Source organism: Solea senegalensis, linkage group LG6 (genome assembly GCF_019176455.1).
Source record: "Solea senegalensis isolate Sse05_10M linkage group LG6, IFAPA_SoseM_1, whole genome shotgun sequence".
In the NCBI taxonomy this organism is placed as follows: Eukaryota; Metazoa; Chordata; class Actinopteri; order Pleuronectiformes; family Soleidae; genus Solea; species Solea senegalensis.
Genome location: NC_058026.1, coordinates 5,767,842 through 5,792,215, shown reverse-complemented (window position 1 = coordinate 5,792,215; position 24,374 = coordinate 5,767,842). Strand labels below are relative to the sequence as shown.

The 24,374-nt window shown below is 40.1% G+C and overlaps 2 protein-coding genes and 1 long non-coding RNA gene across 4 annotated transcripts; 1 reads left to right on the top strand and 2 right to left on the bottom strand.

Moving 5' to 3' along the window:
* Nucleotides 1-404: 404 nt before the first annotated feature.
* On the bottom strand, nt 405-6,086 carry sirt7 (sirtuin 7). Its single transcript, XM_044028641.1, has 10 exons — nt 5,919-6,086; nt 5,092-5,229; nt 4,524-4,628; nt 4,376-4,446; nt 4,198-4,270; nt 4,003-4,101; nt 3,260-3,496; nt 2,868-2,948; nt 2,648-2,754; nt 405-2,520 (listed from the first exon to the last, which is right to left on the bottom strand). Exons 1-10 carry the CDS (start codon nt 6,033-6,035, stop codon nt 2,319-2,321), a joined length of 1,230 nt encoding a protein of 409 aa, XP_043884576.1. The 5' UTR covers nt 6,036-6,086; the 3' UTR covers nt 405-2,318.
* Nucleotides 6,087-6,386: 300 nt separating this feature from the next.
* On the bottom strand, nt 6,387-19,796 carry si:ch73-100l22.3. Of its 2 annotated transcripts, XM_044027641.1 has the most exons (10): nt 19,162-19,796; nt 18,355-18,480; nt 15,601-18,259; nt 15,359-15,486; nt 12,867-12,968; nt 12,295-12,411; nt 12,095-12,196; nt 11,029-11,148; nt 9,737-9,810; nt 6,387-7,745 (listed from the first exon to the last, which is right to left on the bottom strand). In XM_044027641.1, the coding sequence occupies exons 1-10, from the start codon at nt 19,303-19,305 to the stop codon at nt 7,586-7,588; spliced, it is 3,732 nt and encodes a 1,243-aa protein (XP_043883576.1). In that variant the 5' UTR covers nt 19,306-19,796; the 3' UTR covers nt 6,387-7,585. The 2 variants fall into 2 exon arrangements, with proteins under 2 accessions (XP_043883576.1, XP_043883577.1); XM_044027642.1 differs by lacking the exon at nt 12,867-12,968.
* LOC122770663 lies at nt 19,589-23,317 on the top strand. Its single transcript, XR_006360537.1, has 3 exons — nt 19,589-19,662; nt 19,849-20,051; nt 23,274-23,317. It is a non-coding gene; the product is annotated as an uncharacterized LOC122770663 (long non-coding RNA).
* Nucleotides 23,318-24,374: the final 1,057 nt, after the last annotated feature.

The window sequence follows — 24,374 nt, the reverse complement described above, 5'->3', positions numbered from 1 at the left end:
CTGTTTAAACATTTAATAGCTCTACTAGGCATGTATTTCATAATGTCATTAATTTAATTCCTATCAGGCAAAATTAACATATATTTTCATATATCAAAAAACTTTATTCTTCAAAGGATAAATTACACTTCTTCCATATATGTGTGTAGGGTTTGCCATTACAGATATCTTTCATTCAGTTGTAGATTCAGATGTATATCTGCAACTACATTAAAACTATCTATAATTAAATTAGATTCAGTTTTCACTAGTCATAATTATGTTATAGATATTGTGCTCCAAAAGGCAAAAATTAATGGACTGTAATCAACTACAATAATTTGACAGCTGTCAACCAATCTATGGTTTATTAAAAATACATTTTTCTTTACAACCAATGGAAATGGAGATTATGACAAGACAACTTAAAATGAGAAACACTTTATTGTCTCAGAAAATATCACACCTTCTTTTAGCATATGTGTGAGTTTTGGAATGCTAAACGCTAGCTTATAATAGAAAGCCACATTCACAACTTCTGACGCTGTAATACAAGATGCCATTTTTAATAATACTGGATCTTCCTGAGACAAATTAATAAAAAATTATTTGGCAGCATCCTATCAAAACCAACAAAAACTTCACACCTGACACAAAACTAACTACTGCTGGGGAAAAAATTAAGTCAAAACATTGCATTCGTTCTTCTACAGATGTAAACATATGAGACACAAATGTAAGCAACGACTTCAGTAAACCAGGATACAACAGTCAATGACTGTGGAGCCAGCAAACCTGAGCATGGGTGATGGCACAGCAAAGGTGTGAGTTCAGGAATTAGGGTCAAGGTTAAAGTAACTTAATCAATCCCGTTAAGGAAATTTGCCCTCAGCTTTTTACCCGTCCCTGCCAACTTTTGTTGTTGAAAAGGGCACAGTCAGGAAAAAAATACCAATGAAAAAGCAATAAATGTCTGACCTAAATGTTTTAACTCTCAGTAAAGGTGACGTCATCACATTATCCAGAATGTGGCCTTTGGTATTCTGTTGTCATCCAGATGTGTGAATTTGCAATTAAATCAACACCAAGACAAAACATCTTTCCACAAATACATGGAAGTGACAGTGCTGAAGCAAGTCTTAAACAAAACCTGGTGGAATGTAAATAATCAGACAAACAGGATTTACCAGTGACATTAATTAGGATTCCACTCCAGTTTTAAGAAAGCCAGGGTCGTGCTCTTGTTCCAGTGTAAGTGTAGGTCACACAAAAAGCAACAAATCTATTTTTTATGTACCATTTGCACATGTAATTATTCTCTTTGATGTACCAGTTTGCAACCTAAATACCCATTAAACAGAATTAAAAGTGATATCCCACCAAAAATAATAATTCAGCACATTTCAGGCTGTTATTGTGTTAAACTGTATCTGTGATATACTGAAAATAGAGATGGACAACAGAGAAAATAACGGTGCTGCTGTAGTGGTTATAAAACTTCACACTGCTATCCACTGTTACATTGTTAAACATTAGAATTTCAGTATAATAATTTCATGGTTTTCAAACACATAATTATAGACTAAGGCCAGTTCTGCAGTGGATGAATGTGTGATGTGTCTCCGTTTATTTCCACATACCATAACTAATGAGACCATTCACACTGGCTATACAGAGAAAATGATCTTTCTTTACACTTTCAGCATCTATGTGTCCTATATGTCACAAAAGACAGCAAATCCTGTTCCTGTGTCAAATTTAGGGAAATCCAGCATTTCAGTTAGCTGAATCCATTAAAGGTTTAATATGAAAATTCAGTCGAGTACTGGAGAGTATTTAACAATAACAACAGTTTATGATTTCCAAAGGCAAATTCTTTGTAAACATACCAGAAGCAGCAGGAGAGCAGGATACACTCACCTGGTGTAAACAATAGCCAAAGGCAAGACACAGCAGAGCAACGCTGCTGCCATCATGCACTGCACACACATCCAGCCTAACCCAACGAGCTCTGCTGTCATAAAGATAGCAGGATAAGAAACGTGTTTAGCGTAACATAAAACACTCGTACATCTTGCTGATGGTTCAAAGTGTGTGTTATGTAACAGGTTTGTGGTGCAAAGTGCCATTTCTAAAATGGAAACTGTCCAGTTGTGTTTCTTTTTTTTACTCAACACACTCAATGCATGTGACTGACATTACATGATAATACTGCACCAAAGAAGATATAACAGCACCCTAAAATGTTAAGTCCAGGTTGTCCTCAACATGGGACTGAAATCTGAATCCCACATTGGGATCAAATATAAGGAGCTGTGACAGACCACCATGTATGCAGTCTACAAAACCGCTTTTTTCCTATTTTTTCGTCCTTTACCGTATCCTCGGCCGAACCAGCCACCCTGCACAGCTGTGTCTTGTCCTGTAGTGTCAGCTGAGTTGTCCTGTGGCTTGTTCTCTGTGCTAATGACCTCGCGATTATGACTGTCCAGCTCCTCAGGTCGGAGAGGTGTGGCGAGACTGAAGATGGGATCCTCAGCCCTAATGAGACAGAACAAGAGAAACAGAGCATTAAATAGTTTGTCTTGGCTCAGTAGGCTATATTTATAACTCTGCCTCTGAAAGATAACAGTATTTGGGGCATAAATACTTCACCTGTCCTCCTCACCTGTCATATACAGGAACCTGACAGTTCAGCTGTTCTATGAGGAGGCTCATGACATCATCACACTTGCCATTAATCTTCAGTTCAGCCAGGTCATCTTTTGGTGTCCACTGGAACAAACCCCACATTTTATCGGCCAACAAGCAACCAGTTCTTCATTTTCCATCTTAATTTGCAAATTGAATTGCATCTCATTCACCAAAACTGTCAAAAGCAACTGTACCTGAAGGTTAACGATGTAGAGTTTGGGCCTTTTATTTGCTGGTCTGTTCATGCACCACAGACAATTGTATTTCTTCAGCACCTAGAGGAGCAGCAGCCAGAGCACAACACACTGAAGATGATGCTATAATAAAAAAAAGCTTTTGACTTTTATTATACAATGGCATATTTCAGTCAACGCATCTTTGACTGCTTTTTACGATAACAATTATCCTGATTTTAAAGCTGCAGTAGGCAGGTTCGCCAGAAATATAGTTGATTGTTGAGTTCCATCCACATGTAGTAAAAAATATTGAAGTGTTGGGATCCCGCTGTTGTGACTATATGTCCTGCGCCAATCTGATCAGTTTTCATCACACTACATTTACAGAATCACTGTTTTTAACAACCTACCTTAAGACTGGAGCCCAAGCAGAGGATAACATCCGCCATCTCGGCAGCCTCTGCTGCCCCCCTCCAGTTGAGTGGTTGCTCCAGAGTCCCACGTTCACCAAAGTGCACGATGGTGTCCCTGAGTTCACTGCCACAGTGGCTGCACCTGCGGCCTGTCCCGTGTCTGTGCAGCGACGTTCGCTCTGTCACGTCAAATAAACGAACGTACTCCCTGACAGGGGAGCAGGCAACGCACACCTGCAGATGGGATACAAAACTCTTAAACTCTAATGAAAGCACAGTTTTCCAAGCTAAGCATTTAATAACATCACCTGCTTGGTCAAAATTTACTTTTTTGGGAGCAACAACTTGTCTGCTTTTTATCATTTAATCAATCCTGCTTTTGCACACACATCCAACGCTTATGGTCCATTTGTGTTCCCTTATTCTAAACTTGTTTCACACCCTCCTTGTTAGAGATTATCAGCCATTAGTGAAAACGGTACACTATTACATCAAATTAAGAATACATGTATAAACCAGACCTGACCGCCATACAAAGTTTCCATAGTTTTTATGTATGTCCTCAAAGCCACAAAATGATAATAATAACCTGAAGGAAAACAATAGGTTCCTTGCACTTCATGACAGGACTTTTGAGCACTTTTGTGTTCGAGTCCTAACAACAAATTTAGAAAAGAAAAAGGAGAGAAATTGATTTAGCAGAGACTTAAAAGCGTGAACTCTGAGGATGTGTGTTCTACCTCAATAAACATGTTTCCATGCAGCTCAGACAGGGCAGTTCTGGGTAAACCACTACGCAGGTGAAGTCCATCGCAGTTTTGAGACACAACATGCTTCACCTTCAAAGAAACGCAGACAATGTTTAGAATAACCATTACACATAAACCACAGCTAAGCTCCGACTCACAGAAATGATCAGTCCAAGTCACACCAACCATATTTTCTTTATGTAGCATCCTAATACACATGTGTGTGAGGGTCGGCTCTGCTTTACTCAGGTCAGATGAACTGTTTGTAAAGAAAAATAAGTAAAGAAACCAGAAAGTGAGTTAAAATAACTTAAGAAAAAAAATACACAGCTTATAGTCACATCATGCCAGCATAATATCACACCTGACTGCCCGTCCCTTCTGTAATTGTGTCCACACCCCGTTAGGACCCCTGTAGTCTGGAATAGAAGCTGCCTGGAAGGAAAAAAAATCTTCAATCCTGTGACAGGATATAAAGACAAAAGGAAGTAAAGACGCAGCGATGTTCATACCGTACTGATCCCAGCACCAGTGTAAACCACCAGGTGATTTGCTTGTTTCACTGCCACAGCCAGCTGCCTCACTTTATTTCTCAGCTCTTCAGCATCATCAAACACCTTGAGGGATGACAGGAAGTTCACATATTTTAGGTTTATGATCACACACATTAGCAGGTTTTTATTGTCATGAGTTGAACCACTCTTGCCACTTGACTGAATCACTGTCAATTCCAGCAGCGCCACCTGAAAAATGGTTCTCTGTCATCTACAAATTTGTTCGGAAATGTATTGTAGGTTAGCGGACATAATGTCACTCAACTGCACCATGAATTTCTTTTTAAAGCATTACCCATGATTAAAGACATATGGTCAGCTTATAATATATAAGTAATTAAGGTATATTTGAATACACTGTGCATAATCATTTATTGCAGATAAAAGTATCCTTTAAAAGCTCCAGTGTGCTTCTGTTTGATCTTTACAAACATAAACAATATATAACTACTTGGATGCTGTGTCTTTCATCTGAGAACAGGTTCTGTCAAGCCTATCAGACCTGACCTGAGCCTGTCAGTCTCACCTCCTCCTGCTTCCTCTTCAGCACATTCCTACGCACTTTTCTCTTGCTCAGCTCCTCCACAGTGTCTTTGTGCAGCAGTAACACAGCGGCCTCCTCCTCTGACCTCTCAGCCTCTGGTTTCTTCAGGACTCGTCCAACCTTCAGAGACAAAGCAGAGAAGACATTCCTCTCTCAGTTAGTGATGGTGCGACACTGAAGCTTCGATATGTAAACCATGAACTAAAATTCCACAGAACCAATGCTTCAAAGCTTCAAATCACCTGACGTCCGAAGCAACAACTGCTTCATTGCCTGAATGAATCACCCGACTGATTTGTGGTCCAATCAGGTGATTCACTGGCACTGTGTTGAAGTTGTGAGCAAAAAAAGAAACTACTGGATGCAATAACTGTTGGAAAAATAATGTACCTCAATTAGAGTCTTTGAGCCTTGAGATACCATAGTTACACAAGCCATATTTTCCCAGCACTCGCTCCTCAATAACACAACATACACATTCATCAATCTTTGAAAAAGAAACTTTACTTTAAAGAGGGTGACCAAAACAAAGATTGTTCAGAACAAAAGAAAAGTAGTTTCTCCAGCACTGCTCACTGTATGCCTCCTGCTCACGAGCTAGCCTAATTTGACTACAGCCTTGCACTTCGCCAGGAGAGGTCACTCAATTTGAAGCTTCGAGTAAATTAACCCAATTTCGAAACAATTGGCTCAAGTGGTTCAGCGCTTCACAAAAGCTTAATTTGCCCCACACGACTCTCAGTAACAGTCTGCTGTTGTAGCCAGCTAGCTCGTCATTAGCAGCTGAAAATGAGGTTTTCTCCTCTTACCAGTCTGAAGATCTTCCTCTCGCTCTCCCGTTGAAGTATCTTCGCCTTCTCTAAAGCTTTTCTTTCAGTTCGCGAGGAAACACCGGTGTCCGCTTCCTCTGCCATTCTATAGTTCATCAGCTGAGGAGCAGTGACTTTTTCAAAACAAAGCCCATTGCACCAGTGAACAACGACATCCGGGCCGGATGTTGTTCCTGTAAACATGAAGGAAAAGCAGCGCCCTCTGCAGCTGGGCGTGTGAACAGCGTTTTTATAATAATATCGTCCATCTATCTTCTAGCGCTTTATCCTCCACAAGAGGGTCGCATTGGAGCGCTGTGGCAATCCCATCTGACATAGGGCGATAGGCTGAGAATAAAGACAGAATTCTGCATGTGTGAGAGCAGCTGGTCGGTGGACCTCAGAGCTCTGCCTGGACTGTGTGGCTTCAAGAGCTGGGTCAGCATCTTTACAAACTTCACAGCAACATTAAAACTTAAAAAGTATTTATTGTCAAACGCATACAAATAAATAGGAAATAACAGCAATCCATCAAACCATAGAAAAACAAGGATTACATGTGTTTTGGCTGACATATAATTCCAGTATTCTAGAATAAACATTTAATTCAACGGTTAGTAGTAACACACTGTTGAAGTATTATCTAGTGCTGGGATCTGCGTAAGAGCAAAAACGCTGTCAACTTTACTGTCTCTGTTTGTTTTAACAAGGCCCCTAAATATGGTCATGTCCTGCCCTGATAGTGAGGATTCAACATAGGCTGAGTAGGAAAAAAACAGAAATGCACTTAGTCATTTAGGATTATTCACAATTAAGAGTTTGACATACTGTGGTGGCACCAGCACAGGTGTAATAAATAATAGTAATCATGGCTGCTCTCCATTTAGGCGATTACTGGGACCTTTGCGCATCAGCAATATTGACAGGTCACAGTAGGAGAATATCACAGATATAAATAATCAAATTAATGACGGCCAAGTTCCATCAGTATAGCTTTTCTTGCTAAAACATGTCAAAATTAATTCTGTGCAAAAAGCCCATTTCTCAAAAATAAATGTACACTTTTTTTCATAACAATATTAAAGAGTACAAAGTATGACAACACTATAGAGATATTTTAAAATATAGTGTTATACTTATATCATCTTCTATACTTGGGAATCACTGGCATAATGGAATGGAGCCATCACGGACATTATTCATTACAGTCCGTTTTCTGCTGTGAAAAAAAACAAAAACTTAATGCATGACCCTTCAGGTGCAGTGCACAGAGCTTGTGTTTTTGCGAACCAAACACTTTCCTTACTAACATCCTCAACATCAGCACAGTGACGACAGCAAGGACTGGTTAAGGACTTCTGTTGCAGACTGAGCGGCTGCAGTGATATTTTATCCTCACCTCAAAGTGTCCAATCAATGTGAAACTACTCTGGAGTAAGTGCAAGTGTCGTCTTAATAATATTATTTCCTGGCAGAAAAGAATGAAAAACACGTTGCCCAGCACTACAAATATGAAACAAAAAAAATGTGTTAGTCAGCAACAGGCATCACTTTGTGTCCCATTTGGATTTGGGGGTTTGAAAATTCTCAAAAGATTAGTTCTACAATAGCCATGAAATCGCAAGAGGCCTTATTATGAGTCCTCACTGGGGCCAATTAGGAAAGTGTCATCGGGGTCTGGTGGAGTTAGTGCTCCTGCGGACCCTCAGAGGATTTGCTCTGAACTGTCCTTGTTTGGTTTCCAGCGGCTGCCTGCCAGATAATCCAGTCTTTCGTACATTCTTTGCCACAACCTCACAGTCTCTTTCTGCTGCCACTCGCTGTTTCCTGGGGGGGAAAAAAAGGAATGTTTTAGTCACTGATAAAGCTACGCAAGAAATTAAGAAAATATTTTTAATTTACCCTATGGTCCAAGATTTTCTGTTCATTAAAAAAAAATGAGTAAGCTGTGACAGTTATAGAAAACTCGAAACTTTTGTAGAGTCAGGAGTTTTTTTGTGTGAAGAACAATAAAAGTCTTGTGCAAATGTTGAATGTTTGTGTACAATGAGTACATAGTGAATTGTGACACTGGGCTGATCAGGTAATGGCACGACGCGACTCGCTTCGGCGTTTATTTTCCTTTTCCATTAGTCCTGGAACTTTTTTTAGTACCTGCTCTGGCGAGGTTCCAAGCGAGTGGAGCTGATACCACACGTGACGTCGTCAGACTGTGAGTGCCATCACAGGAAAAGCCATGAGCAAGACGTCCGACACAAGAATCAAAACAAACAATGCTGAACTGTAGATCAGTTAAAAATACTTAAAAATCTCCAACATTTAGCACTAAAATGTCTAAAACCTCAATATTTAACAGAGGACTCTGGTGTACTTCGCGACGCACTGCTGATGGTGAGCGACGAGCCACATCACAACCCCTGTATTTCAGTTCAGTGACAGTGACTGTGACTGACGGAGTCTGTGCTCCAGTCATGCAGGAAGTACTGCACAAATCTTTTAATTAGGGATGCACGATATATCGGCATTAATATTGGTATCGGCCGATGTTCGTCATTTTTTAACATATCGGCATCGGTCCAATGAGTAAAACTGTGCCGATTTTAACAACCGATGTTTATACCAGTCTAATTGCTGTTTGTGTATGTGTGTCGGGAAGGGGAGGACATGCGGCATTTGTTTGGGCATATGACAGTGCCAGTGACGCAAGCGCAGCACAAGATGTGTGTGTGTGTGTGTGTTGAGGAGAGAGAATGTCAGCGGTGTGGGCGTTTTTTCACGGTGTCAATAGAAGATACGCGAAAAGCATTATGCAACACTTGCAAAGTCGAGGTAATGCGAGGAGGGTTCCGCGTCAAGTCATTCAATACCACAAATTTGATTATGTCATTTGAAAAACTGCCACCCAGAAGTACACAAACAACGGCAGGAAGCTAACACTAGTAACATTAGGCAGCAGACTAAAAAGAAAGCAGCGCAGCTGGGACTCGACCAAAGGAAGGCATTGGCCAGGGCAATAACGATCAAGGTAATGGAAATGATTGCTCTTGCTCCGACGGTTGATAGAGCAAATTGAACCCCGCAACAACCTGCCAAGTCGGCGCTACTTTTCCGATGTTTTGCAGTTTAATAAATATCTGGTTTCCATGAATACTGGCAAGTTTGATAAAGTATTTTAACATGTTTTTTTTTTATTATGGCAGCTTTTAGTAGAGCTTGTCAGGTATTGTTTCTCATATCTGTTGTGTAGTTTTATTGTTAAGGGAAGTGGTGCAGTTGTTGTTGCCGGGAGGAAGGGTTGTTGACTTTATTTACGTACCCAGTATAGACGCCCTTACCTCGGTTACAGTAACTTTGGCAGGCTATTATTTTTATTTATGTTCATGTTTGTAATTTATGATCCAAACTTTCTTACAGGAGTTTAGTGAGTTGAGGTTGTTAAACTGTACTTTAATTTAGTTACACACTTGCTACAAGTGGTAAAGTTTTCTAAAAACCTTTACTTGTAGTTGGTTACTTGTGTCTTATGTGACCTTGTTATTTGGAGGTAAAACATGTTTTGAAAATAAAGGAAGACATTCAAAAATTCAGCTTGCATGATTTTCATTCTGTACAAACTTTTATCATCTCAGAAACTTTTTTTTAAAAACATATATCGATATCGGTAGATATCGGTTATCGGCCATAGCAGCAATATTAATATCGGATATCGGTATCGGTGGAAATAGTCATATCGGTGCATCCCTACTTTTAATGAACTGATTCTAGTGATTCAGTATCAACCTGAATCAACCTAAATCAAACGAAACAAGTGAACTCACGTGATGGTTTTCTTCCTCTCCAGTGATTTTCGTGTTGCAGCTGACAGGCAACGTTTTTCCTGAGGATGTCCACTCTAAACAAAAAAATCATTGCACATGATAAATTAGTCTTTGTACTAACCGCTGGCTATATTATGACAACTCACTACATTAGTGATATGTACTAATAATGATAACAGAAAGGAAATGTACAGTAGAGAATCAATATCTCGGTCTACTTTCAGAAATTAGATTAAGTTAAGTACTGCACAAGGAAAAATAAAACAACATTATCATTTTCCATCACAGCAATCATGGGGCAGTTTGCAATGCTGGAGCCACAAAGGTCTGAACAGTACTAAGCATAATTATATTTGAATTTTAATTATCAGTACTGGATCATAAAAGCTGTAATTAAAGGTCCAGTGTGCAACATTTATGGCGGTTTATTAGCAGAAATTGATAATACTACCCATTAAGTATGCTGGTATTGGTGTATAATCACTTTGAAATAAAAATAAAAATGCGGCCAGTGTTTCTTCAACGCCCATAGTCTATTCTCATACAAAGTCTTGTTGAGACAAACAGAAACAAATGAAGCAGGAAAGGAAGAGCTGCTGAATGTCCTCTGTCTCATGTTCTATGTTGTTGTTAATTGTCGTTGTACCGGTACATCGTCACGCAACGTATCTTGACCACACCCCACCTACTAAGTAAAGGTACTGTTCTTAGTTGAAATGCAAGCTTGAGCCAGGGCTTTCCCATCTTAAACCGTACCGTACTGTACAAAACCATATAATGATGGAAACGCAGCATTAGCCTTGCTTTAAAGTGGCTGCCATCTTGCACTGCCATGTTACTACAGCAGTCCAAAAGGACTAACAAACCCGGGCACACATTTTGCATTTGAAGCTATAGCTCACAACGCAAACAAAGAACTGCTCCATTGACATAAACCCAATGCATGAACCATTGAATGAGGAAATGGCAGGGAGAATGGGACAGTGGAGAGCATTCTGAATGAATCCTTTCTGAAATGCTTAGTCCAAAGGAGACCTCTGTTTGTTGCAATCTACATTCTCACCATTAAATGCCACTAATTCGTACACACTGGAACTTTAAATATTAATAATTCTGTGCCGCTTTAGCTCAGTGGTGCACAATCACATCAACATCAGCTCTAACAACTTCCATTTGTATTAGTGTCTTTCACCATTTTTTGTGATGGTTTCATCATCTACACAAAGAAAAAAACATACTCCAACAAGGCAAATGATGTATTTCAGCTTGGAGAGATGTTTCAAGAAGGTTACCTGAAGTCGTCTGTGTTCTCTCTCCTGGGCAAGGTCTCTGTCCCAGTTGATGAGCTGCATCCTCTCTGCAGCCGACAGGCTGAAGAAAATGTCGTAAAAGTCATAACGTGCAGCGCGCAGCTGGAGAGGAAGACAATTACAGAATCAATGATGGCTTTAATTAATGTGTGCAATCAACACAGGCCCTGTTCATAACTGGCCTTAACATCATGGGAAACACTGATATTTTTGGTTCAGTACGTCAGCAGAGCAGGTCTTTAGTGTGGACCAAGGTCTGATCTCAATGTGTATAGCAGACATTTGACATGTTTGGTCAAGAAAAGCAAACGTGTTAACATTAACAGAGGAGAGTGTCAATGTACACTCACACATATGAAGAGAATGAATCCCCTGCTGAGGCAACATTTTCTCACAAACTGCGGGCAGTACAGGATGTGATGCATGCTGGTCTGTAGTTACTTTGAGTTTGTGGTTGAATTTAAATTGTGCTACGTTTGCAAATGTGTGACTGTGGCCCGACACCGAGTCAGTTTGCACAAAAATGTACGTTTATTACCCGATTTACTACTCAATTAATCACCAATAATTTTGGTGATTAATTGATTGACCCATTTGTGTTCTTTTTTCAACAATTAAAACAAGTTCTTGGATTTTTCAGCTAACAGCATATTTCCAGGTTTCTTCTTGTTTCTGCTCAATAAACCAAAACAATTATCATTTTGAGGTTTGGGAAACCCCAATTGACATTTTAGAGACCAACCAACCAACTAATCAATTGATTGAGAACATAATCGACAGATGAATTATTATGAAAATAATCATAAGTTGCAGTCCCAAATGGAACGTAGCCATCGTTAATTTGATGACTTACACCTTTGCTTTTCCTTGTGTGAGCTGTTAAAATGTCTGCCGTGAAAAGGGCCCACTGGGTGTGTTCACACCTGTAATTAGGACGAACATGGCCACTGTCACAGTTATGGTGTAACTGCCAATAGAGGAAATAACTGCCTAGTTGTCAGCGTAGACGAAATGTGGAAAGATGTTAACAATGCATTTGTCTTCATACCTGCAGAAAAACTCTCTCCTGCAGTAAGAGGTCCTGTCTGCTCCTGAGCTCTGCTCGGCTGGAGCTCTGCAACTGCAGGGCACACAGGAACTGCTGTGTGTCCTACACACACACACACACACACACAGAGCTGTAATCTATTCACAGTCAAGACAAAGACAATAAGAGTGCTGCTGTAGACAGACATCGTCTCTACTTACTCTGATGGTGCGCACCAGTTGTGCCACTCTCTCCGTCCTCAGAAGCCTGCGAGTTAGAAAACCCTTTACGGCTGCCAACAGTAGGGGGCGACAGTGCTCTGGGATTGGGCTGGAGGGCTAAGGAAGAGGATGAAGAGGGGAGAAGGAGTGATCGGCAGGGTAAAATAATAAGGACCAGAGGGGAAGGCAGAGGAGAATACTAATTCCATCAATGACAACCAATTAATTTCCCATGAAGAACCTCAAGGTCTTTTTCTTTGTCATCTGTTTAGTGCATCAACGTGAGTGGACTCACAGCTCATCATTACAACAGGGAATAATAAGAATAGTAATAAGCTTTTGCTCACTTGTTGACTCTAGAGATGTTGCATTAAAGGGACAGTTTGTTAAACAAATGCCACGTAACTGCTGTGATATTAGAGATGACAGAGATTATAGATAAGGAGTAAGACATCAAGGGTGAACAATCCAACTGAACTGATGATGCAGAGAAAAAAAGACTGTGGACACACAGATAAACATGACAAGCTTTTTGCATCAGTGATACTAGTGAACAAATGTGATGGTAATACCTGAGAGAGGGAAGAAAAGGTCAGTGTGTCCCCGAGACGTGAGGTGGACATGGAGCAGGGGAGGGACACACTCTGGAGGAGATGGTAACGTGCTGCTAAAGCCTTGGAGAGAGAGACAGAGACAGACAGACAGACAAACAAACAGGAGAAGGACAGTAAGGTGGAGAATGCATATGTGTGTGTGTGTGTAAGGACATGTATGTGTGCATTTGGGCACAGGCAAGGTTAGAAAATATTGAATTGGAAAGAGCAAATGAAGCAGGAGGAAGAAATTAATTGAGGGTGGAGAGAAAGAGACAGAAGGGGAAAGACAGGGCACAGAGGCAAGAAGGATGAAATGAGGGAGGGAGCAGAGGAGGAGAGGGATGTCAGGGATGATGAGACAGGAGAGATGGAGAAAATGAATACAGCCAGAGAGTAAAAATGATGTTGGAGGAAGTATAAGGTAAAAACAAAGAGAGGGATGAGAGGAGAGGGGGAAAAGAAGAGAAGGATAAGGGACCATTAGTGGTGGCACTCGGTGGGACGATCTGGCACTTAACCACAGACGCTCATGAATTAAACAAATTATCCTCTCCTTTTCTGTGTCAACTCCCTTGCCCCACTAGACAGTCCAGCCAGCTTGCACTCTCATCACATCACAAATGATGGAAGGGTAGAGTAGAGTCAAAAAGACTCTTTCTATGAAACAGCTTATGTTAATTATATTGTTGTTAAGGATACGTAAATTACACGGAGACTGTGATTAATAGGGCAAGGACACTGGCCAAGAACAAATACAGACACAGGCAGAAGGAGCAAGGACTAGCTGCCACTTGCCAGAGAACAGCAGGCGTCCTTGAAGTGCGTGCATGCACACAAAGACACACCCACACACATGCAAGCACACACACAGGCGACCATGCCAGCTCGCCTCTTAGGGATGTAATGAAACATTTATAGTACAAACCTTGTGTGTTTTTCTAACTGAAGAGTCTGAGGGTCTCCAGTAATGAGCATGTCTGTAGTTGGTCCACAAACCAGCTTTGACTCTAGGAACACTCTTTTACAGGTATGTGTGTGTGTTCTTGTATATGTTATTTCTTTTGGACCTTTTCTGGCATAAACCCTGACCTTGTCAGGACCACTTGTCAGCCTGGAGACCAAAATTTGGTTTGAGGAACTGGTTAAATTTAGGATTAAGATTAAATATGATGAAATAGGTTGAATTGTAGTTAGGTTAGGGTTAGGTTTTAACTTGTTATGGTTAAGGTTAGGGATTTGTTTATGGTGTCCAAAGTAAATTAGAGTCCTTAAATATGGAGCAGTGCCAGAGCGTTTCAAAGGTCTGATTCAAGTTTCAAAGGTACATTTAGAGTTAACAATATATTGGTTAGGAACTCTCACAGTCTATTATCTCTTAAAAAAAAAAGAAAAAAAAAAGATAGAAACACTGGGTTTGGACATAAATTGATTAATTTCTTGTAGGTGACTTTGTGGAGAGTCAAAATCCCTGTTAGAGTGAATTATGGCAGCTGTACAAGAATTACATTGTACAGCAGTTTGTACAGCAATATGTGATGCAATCAAGTGCAAGAGGCCCACCACGGGGAAGGAGGAAAAAAATCTCAATAATTTTGAAGCATATCTAGAGTTATAACAGAGGGTTGGCAGTTACGGTGTTTCTGAAAAATTGAATTTTAGACTCTCTTTCATTTCATCCTTCATATTCATATAGTCATCAATCAAACTTCTTGAGAAAAGTTTGCAGATTAAGGCAGGTAATACATGTTACTTGTTGTCTAAACAATCCTTGTACAAATGGTAAAATTGCCCTGTCCTTCATGTGATGTTCATGTTCAACTATTTTCACATGCTACTGACTTTGTATGGCAGACAGTTTGTAGAATCAACTCAAAAGAAACCACAATGTTTATGTAGTTTGGTCTGTCTGTCGCACAGGCTTCAGAAAGTATTAGGACTACTGAATCATTTTTTAACTTTTTAATATTTTAACTGAATAAAATTGCCATTTTGCCCATCAAATACACTCCAGACCATATGGGCACTGACTAAGTATTTATTCTACCTGGATATTAGCCATATTTTAGTATTTTTCAGCAGACTGTCTTGCAAGCGGTTAGTACAACAACAATAGGAATTTTTATGGTAGACAAGTGTTAATGATTTCATTAGCAATGGCACTGATCAGCTCATTTAAGACAGATGCTGGGAAAGCTTAAATGGAATGAAGCCATCATTCATTTGATCGATAATACCTGTGTTTTCCTCCTGTGAGCTGTCAAAATGTCTGCCATGAAATCATCTAACAGACAAGGTTTGTGCAAAGCCTAAAAGTGAAGATTACAGCTGTGTTTGGGTCAAATAGAGCTTAAAAAATGGGGTAGATTGTGGCCATCTATTTTGTTTTTTTTTCATTTGATTTTTAGTGTGATCTTAAAAACCTCAATATCTTGACCTAATATTACCAATATTCAACCCTACTGTCTCACCTGAAGTAGTTCTTCTTGTTGTCTCCTGTGCTCATCTTGCAGGGCTCTGATCTGAGCAGCATGGGCTTGTTTCAATTGCTCCTCCTTGTTCCCTTGAATGCCATGGCCATCGTAATGCCGCACAGTAGCTAAAACAATGAGATAAACAGTGTACCATGTATAGATATTGTCAAATATAAAGATTAAAAACTGTTGGGATGATGAAAATCCACAGGAGAGTTGAAAACCGGTCCTGGTCTTACTTCTGGGAGTGCTTGAGCAGGGTCTGACCACAAGGCCTGCTCCTCTGCTGGTATCTGGACTCTTTTCTGTGGTCTCCTCTGTCGTGTGCATGAGCAGTCTCCGTTTGACCTTGGATATCCCACCTTGCCCTTCACCCCCACTCTCTGGGGTCAGCAGGTGCTTCTCGTGTACAAGATTTTCTCTTGAGTCCAAGTCAGACCCCAAGCCTTCAAGAAGCCACAGGCCAGAAGGAGTGTCCACATCAAACGACTTGTTGAGAGACAGTGAGTGAGCAGAGTTGTGGCCTTTAACCACCATTTCATTCCTCCTTTCCACCTCATGGTTACTGGTATCTGACAGCACTGTGTCTTTGCATGGAACCACAATTTCAGGTGGAGTAGTTCTGAACGCGTCAGGAATCCGCAGCCACTGTGCAGCAGACAGGATACATTTAGCTGGTGGTTGCTGCTTCCGAGAGCTGCCATGAAGCCCTTGACTCTTTGCAAGTCCTTCTTTACCTTTTTCCTTTAATCTCTCTACGGCTAAGGTTTTGACTAGCCTGATCTCTCTTAAATTAACGGCCTCTTTTTTTCCCGCCTGTATGACGGCAGGGACATCCTCTAAATCACTTAAGTTTACTTCAGATCCTTTATCTTCCTGCATGTTTTTGCTATTTTCAAGTGATTGTCTTCTTTGTGTGTGTTCCATATATTTAGCACCACTGCTCTCAACAGTGTCATTCCCCAGCTTGTCCTCCAAAAGGTCACATTTATTTTGCCTCAGCTGCATTTCAACATCATCTTCACTTTGCTTAGAGTGCTCGGCAGCGTCTGAATTGAACTCACTTTGCGCGTTGCTCTCAGTCTGGATGTGCTTCTCAAAGTCTTCTTTCATAGTGGACTCCAGATCTGAGAACATTACTTTCAGACTGGACAGGTTTGACTCAAGCTGATCTATGTGCACTGAACTCTTGGATAAAACGCTCCTTACGTCACCTTGAACTATCAGATTCAAAGTGGAAGGCACTTCTCTGTGACTGCTGTGATATCTTTGGTTGCTTTCCTCTTCAGTACTGTGGTCTTCTTTCACGCCAGCAGAGAGCACAGCTTTCTCCTTTGAGGTCTGCACTCCGCCACCTTGGTCTTCAACTCTAACACTACCTTTGCTTTTGGCATGGACAGGACTCATACAGACATTAAGTGCTGGGATAGTGTAACATTTTCTTACTTTCTGAAAAACACCTTTGGGACTGGTGTTACGCTGCTCAGTGGTCATGTGAAAGGCTTCCTGCTCTGTGGAGACTTCTGTTGACATGGACTGTTGATCAATTAAGGCAGTGATTTTATTAGATTCAATTATGACCTCTGGTGAACTGTTTAGCTTGTTATTCTCAATAGTTGTTTGTTCCTCACTTTTAGTAATTTGCTTGGAATGCATGTCTTCCTTTAAATGACTGCTTTCAGATTTACCATTAATCTTTTCTCTAATGTGCTCAGTCTCAATCAGTCTTTCATTTTCCCAAGATTTCTTCAATGACATTTCCATTGTTGGAATAAACACGTGTCTACTCTCCTTAGTTTTCTTCTCCTCTGCAGTCTCGTGAGAGGACTCGTCATTCTCCTTATCTGAGAGGTTTTGCTCTTCTGGCCTTGTTTTTGGCTGTAGAGTCCTTTCCTGAAGTTTAGTGTTTTTGGCTTGATTCCTAAGCATTCGCTGACGCCGCCGATACTCCTGAGATTTCTTCAACAGAGCCTGGAGGCTCAGACGATATGGCTCCTCAGATGGCTCTGCTTCATCTTCACGGTTGTCTACTGGTTCTTTATCTGTGGGTTCGTGCTGACTACATAGACGTGTTGTTGGATCCTGATGGGAGATTAATGTCTCCGATAACTCTGGGTTAACTGAAAAGTCACTGTTCTCTGGCGATGATACTGGGTCTTTACTGTCCGAAATGTGATCTTTGTCAAGATTGAGTAGTGCAGCAGACTGATAGCTATCTCCTCTAAGTGACTTCTCCACATAACTGTTTTCATATTTGTCTGATGTTAATTGGTCACATATAAATGAATCCTCGTGGAATGAGGTGCAACAAATGTCTTTTACTGTTATAAAGTTATTACAATAGGATGACTCCAGTCCACTGTTCTCTAATTCCTCTCCATCTACTGGTGAGTGGCTGATAATTTCTGGCATCTTGGTGATTGTGTTTGAGGTGCTGTGAAGGAAGAAGCTTTCTATACTGTAAACATCCTCTGAGCCACAACTCTCACTACCTGCGTCAATCACTTCAGAAACACAGATGGTGTTGTCAACATTCTCACAAGTCATGTAACCAGAGGATAGTGACTGGTGGACTGCACCATCGGGGAAAACCCAAGGAATTGGCTGTGCTCCTCGTTTGCTGTCATGTTGGTTAAGAAGGCAGCCTTCAAAGTAACTTTGCTGAGGTGTCACATCAGGACTAAAAAAGGCACTAGACATCGCTGATGTCACTGAAGGAAGAGAAGACTCATCTTCTCCTGTCTTCACAGTGGATGGTGAGAATGACAGATCATCCTTTGTTTCTATTAAAAAATGACAGTTTGACTCTGATCCACCACTTGTGTTCAGGCAATATAGAGATTCTGTGTTAGTATCTGGCTCCTGAAGCAACTCCTCCAGTGTTGGTAACTTCCTTAGCTGCAATTAATGAGAGAAAGCAAAGAAGATTATGTCTAACTGTAATAAAAAAAAAACAGCATTGCAGAAAAGGGAATAATCAGGGAATTGGTTACCTGAACACTGTGCAGAATAGTTTGAACATAGGCCATTCTGGGATCATCCTTCAGCTTCCTTTGGCCAGCAGCTGTCTGTGCTGCATCTCTGTGTCGCTGCATCTCCTCCCTCTGCTCTGCTGAGAGCTGTTATGATCACACAGAAGGCATGATATGTCATGTCAAAAATATTTATTTATATATTTAATGTGAATATTTGAAAGAAATTAAAGACGGGATGGATGAAAGATGAATAGTCATAGTGATAAAGACATTTTAGAAATTAGAAACGTTTATTTCATCCTTTGGGAATGGGCGTATAGAAATCCTAAACTTCTCCCATTTAAGAAGACATTTCAGTCTGTTTACAATAGATTGAGAAGGTTTATGTTGTCCTGTATTTTCTTTGTGAAAAAAGCGACTTTTCAAGCCACTACAGCATTGATGTTCTTAGTAAATTCTTCAAATTCTCATGGAACTTATAATGGAAAATATAAATAAACAAATACAAAGTAGGAACAGATTTACTGCATTCAACCATCTCGGTTACTGGGATTTTGTGATCCATTACTTTCATCATTGTTCTTATGATAAGTTTAGTGTTCAGAGATAAGATTGAAAACATTGTTTATATAAAATCCCCAGAGACCAATGGTTTTTCCGGCCATCATAAACAAACGATGAGCATGCCAAGACTTGACCTAACATGATGCGACTTAACAGAATAATGTGTATCGCTGTTCCACTGACACTACATAAAGAAACAACACAGTGGGACAGTTTTTAGTGGACTTTCCGGGTCTTTTATTAGTGAAAAGGTGCTCATACCAGAGGAGGAAGAATGGGTCGTCCATAGATTCGGATGAGAGAGGTCGTAGGTGAAGATCTGCGGTGTTCTTCTTCATCATACTCCTCCTCTCTCTTCCTCAGCCGGATGAGACGATGCTGCACAAACTCGTCGTAGTCTTCCATCGAGGTGCATCGGGAGGCGGTGGTTAGATACAGCAGTTAGATAGGTTATCGGGCTGTTTTTGCTAACATTCGCTTCCGATTAGCTAACCAAGGTAGCTAACGCTAAGCTGGTTAGCTATCAAAATATACCAAAGTGGTAATGTAGAAATGTTGAAATATGCACAATAATAATGCTAAGCAGATACAGACTCGGTCTACAATGTTATATATACGCAGCAGAAATGGTCTATAAAGTTAGCAAACAGTGGCGTGTGATGGTCACTGTTTACGTTTACCCGCCTCTGCTCCCGGAGCAACACACAGTGACAGTTGGAGACCGCCGAGGCGCTTAAAAACCCCGGCGTGGATCTGTGGAAGGTTTGTGGATTTATCACACAACTACCTAACGAATGTATACACTATAAATATCTATAAAGCCCAACTCTAATAAAAGGACATATTGCAGCATTCAGCAAAAACACAACCACTTCTTTAAACATATTGCTAAGGAGGAGTCTCACAGCACCGGATAACGGTCCATGTTTTTTATAATCCACACCACAGATTGTAGTCTACACGAATAAGAGCCAGACGTGAGGGAGGGCCGGCGATAACTTGACACTGCCACCTACAGCCCTGACTGGCTTCTTGACAAATATGTGCAGGTGTTGAAGAAACATGAAACCAGAGCCGGATCGAGCCTTCATGTGGGCTTAAACCGGATTTGATTTGATGCCAGCGAACTCCTCACACTCCTACAAAAAAAGGTAATTCAATATTAGACTGAATAAAGTGTCTTGTTTTTCCCTTCAGCAGATATTTGGAGACATTGGAAAAGCGATGGATGAATCTAATGACTTTGCAGCAACTAAGTAAATGTCTCTACATAATCTAAATATATCCATATATTAAAGGGGTTTTATGTTTTATCAAAACAGCAATAAAAATGAATAACTGATAACTAAATGAACCGTTAATGCCAACTACATTATCATTGAATAAAATGCAACCTATGTCTAGGTTGCATTTTTTAATCCCAGGAAAACCACAAGCTGCACAAACACTGTTCCATTTTAAAACAGGTTTATTGGTCATATACAAAATAAAGTAAGCTGTTATCAACAAACATACAGTATATACATAAATAAATTAAAAGATGCATCAGACTGATGACGAGACAGTTAATTTCATGATTACCAGTACCTTGTCATCATCACTTACATATCTACAAATTGCAAAAAAAAAAGAAAAAGGGAACAATAATTTAGAAGATAAATACTTACAAAGACTGTCACATTTTAAGTATTTTCCCATAGAAAGTACTGTCATAGAATAATTTATTACACCCCATACAGAAATATTACAAAACACAGAAGGGCCTTTCTGAACTCACACAAAGTCGCTATTTTTCTACAGCTTTACACCGACCATTTTATACACGTCATGACACAAAAATACTCCAAGAGCAACCTGACCAAACGCACACAAATATTAGAGGAACTTTGAAAAGGACAATAATAACAATAAAAGTATACATGATGTAAGGGCAGGGGCAACATCATTATTATTATTAATTCGGATTAAAAACAAAACAATTTTTTAAAGTCCAGTGGTGTGATTCACTACACAGGAAGAAAAACTAATGACTACACAAAGATAAGGAGTTAATGTTTTGCATCTTCCAAAAGGGTTGGATGTGAAACTTTGTAATAAAAAAAAAAGAGAGGGAGAGATGGGACAAGTGGGGTGGATGTTTTATCAGATGTGTCTCCACCACTCCTCTCTGCCTCTGTAATAAAACATTTATAGGTGCAGTTAAGGAGCAGTTGCTTCAGTTTGTGATGAAACGGCCTCTTTATAAGAAGAAGGGTATGATCTCTGTGCGAGCGGCGTCTTACAAGCTCATAAACTCAGTTATGAAAATCCCCTGTCGTCTGCTGACCACACTGTTGGTCACCACTGTTGTCCAGTCCAGTGGAAATTAGGATTAGACGTCTGCGCAGTGTTTTCACCTCACCTGTGGAGAGGTAGCTCTGGACAATAAAAAGTCATCGTGTCAAATCAAAATCGCAATTTGAAACAACGAAATTACCAAATTGCGAAGGCTGTGATTTAACTTTTCCGTCTTTAAAATGTTTAATGCCAATTTAAAAAAAATTAGTAGACTGAAAATTAAGAAAAAAAGGCAGAAAGGTTCATACACTTAAAATCATTACTTCAATTTGTGTCACTTAAATTAATTAAATGCATTCACACTAAAGAAAAATATGAAGTTATAGATATATGAAGACAGGCCACGACACATAAGATGTTAAGGAGACAAACTGTTGCTGGTGTTTATGACAAAATACTAAACACTGTCACATGAGCTTTTTAACCTTGTCAAATCACACTGTACCTGTGAGTATAAAACAGACAACTTGACAACAACGGGCACAAACAGCATCATTGCTAAGGGAGGGGGGGGGGGCTGTTCAAAAAAAATGTTGCTCGACAACAGTTTGCATAAGTTGAGATGTCCATTTAACAGCAGCCACCGTGTTAAAAACCACATACAGCATGTTTTGCACAGTACACCACCAGACAAGAAAAGTGCGTACAGTTTCGACAAGGACTGCGAGACAAACAAAAACCTCATTTTAGCACATTGTGCTTCTTCCTTTTTCACACCACTTGACAACCACAAAAAAAAACATTCAACAAGCAAAAACTAAATCTAATGTGAAATAAAATAATACATCATGTCCCCCCAAAAAACAGGGCAAACCTTTTAAAACATAGACATACATGAACACAATGGTGTCATTTCTTCTCGAGCTAAATACTGTGGTGTATATTCCTTTGATGAGACATTTATAGGACATTGTCACCTGACATTAGGTGTGCTCAGACTTCCTGCTTGACTAAACATGCCAATGGTCATCAGTGTAGAGATTACAGAGACACATAAATATTTCAAATATCTAAAAATCTCCCTTTCCTTTGCTCTGAGTTCACCTCTGAGTTTGATATTTCCTATTTTATATTAATGTTCTGTACAGATGAGGACACAGCTTATTCATCTTAATAACTGCACAGCAGTGAGCTCTATAATCCTTTTTCTTCACAGTGGAAAAATAGGTGTTCGGATAAAGGCGCCGTGTAATGTATGTCATGTTTTTTTGCCTCACTAGTTCAGTAAATGACTCAATTTAAATCTGTTTTTTTGTCCTTGGTTTGAGACTTCATATTAGTAAACGTCACTCTTCGTCACTTCATAAACTCCTAAATATAACAGAAGACGAAACAGTTCAAAAGCAAACAAAACAGGAACAACATTAAATATCGATAATTATAGAAAATGTACATAGCAAAAAAAACAAAATTTCTTTTTTTTTTTTTTTACAAAGAACAGCTTCACACCACAAGCAGCTTTAACAAATGACCAAACACGCCTGCAGTGCTGGAGCTGAACGACGAGTCCGGGAGGACAAAGATGTTTATGTGATTATGAGAGAAAGAGTGCAGGAAGTTACCAACTGTGTCATCATCACCCGCTTTCACGCCCCATAATCAAACAAGGATCAAAGTCAGACCCAAGAAAATAGCGAACGTTAAAGTTACCTCGTCACATACCAACACAGCACACCACACGCTAGTTCACGGTTACACACACGTGCCTAGTCACTAGAAAGAGAGAAAAAAAACAAAGCTATTCAGTAGTTAAGCCACTTTTGGTACAATTGCAAAATAGAGAGATACTGTATATCAAACAGATTTCACTAAACCTTTTTTTTTTCTTTTTCTTTTTTTACAGGTCGTTACAAACAATGCAAAGATAATTATCTTTATAAAACTCCAGACTCTACCATACATAGACAAAGATTCTTTGAGTATAGAACACCACACACGTAAGACTACTTTCATGGTAAAGCTTGTGTGAAATGACGGCCCGTTTGTGTGGCTGGAAATCCATTAACATGTTGCTGTTTTTTTTGTTTGTTCTCCAGTTTCCAGTGCTGTCAGTAAACTACCGATGCTCTCGCAATCTGGGCTTTTGCGGTTAAAAGCCAGAAGAATGCATCCACTTTGTTTTCAATCCAAATCAGCATCAAATTCACAAACAAAACAGTTCATGAAATAATAAGAAAAAAGATAAATGATACATTTTCCTCTTGTGCTGACTCTTTAATTAAAATGAACGTCCAAGTCACACAAAAGTGTGTTGTCAATATTATTATGATTCACCTCGATGGCTTATGACACGGCTCGTACGACAATGCACAGCAAGAGTCTAATGCTCGGTAATGAATGATTCCTGATTGGTCAGCGTATCCCAATAGAGCTCTGGACGTTTGTTCACACCGCCATGTTGGCAGGAAAAGCCTCTGCAAATATGAACCGTGCCTGTACCAGTTTCAAGCTGTAAGACTTCAACCGTGTTCTCTAAATCCATGGAAATTGAGCAATTTATCGCAGAATCTGACAGACTGAATATTCACTATATGGACGAAAGTATTTGGCCACACTTGTAAAAAGTGCTTCAATCAGGTTTTTGGGCTCTAGGCCCCGTTTCTCTTAACGCTTCAGCAGACCAAGACATTTTGGACAATGACGTGCTTCCGACTTTGTGGCAACAGTTTGAGGAAGACTCTTTTCTATTCCTAACATGACTGTGCCCCAGTGCACAAAGCAAGGACTATGAAGACATGGTTTGATTTTGAGTTTGGTGTGGAAGAACTTGACTGTCCCGCACAGAGACCTGACCTCAACCCCATCGAGCACCTTTGGGATGAACTGGAACAGAGATTGTGAGCCAGGGCCTTCTCGTCCAACATCAGTGCCTGACCTCCTACAGCAGGGTTTCTCAATCCTGGTCCAGGGGATGCATGTTTCCCCTGCTCCAACACACCTGATTCAAACGGTCGGCTCATCAGCAAGCGCCCGATTACGACCCATTTATTTGAATCACTTCCAAACCATGCAGGCCAGTGGGTCCCCAGGACCGGGATTGAGATGCCCTGCTCTACAGAATGAATGGACACAAATTCCCATAGAAACACCTCATCAAAATCTTGAGGAAAGTGTGAAAGCTGTTATAGCTGTAAAAA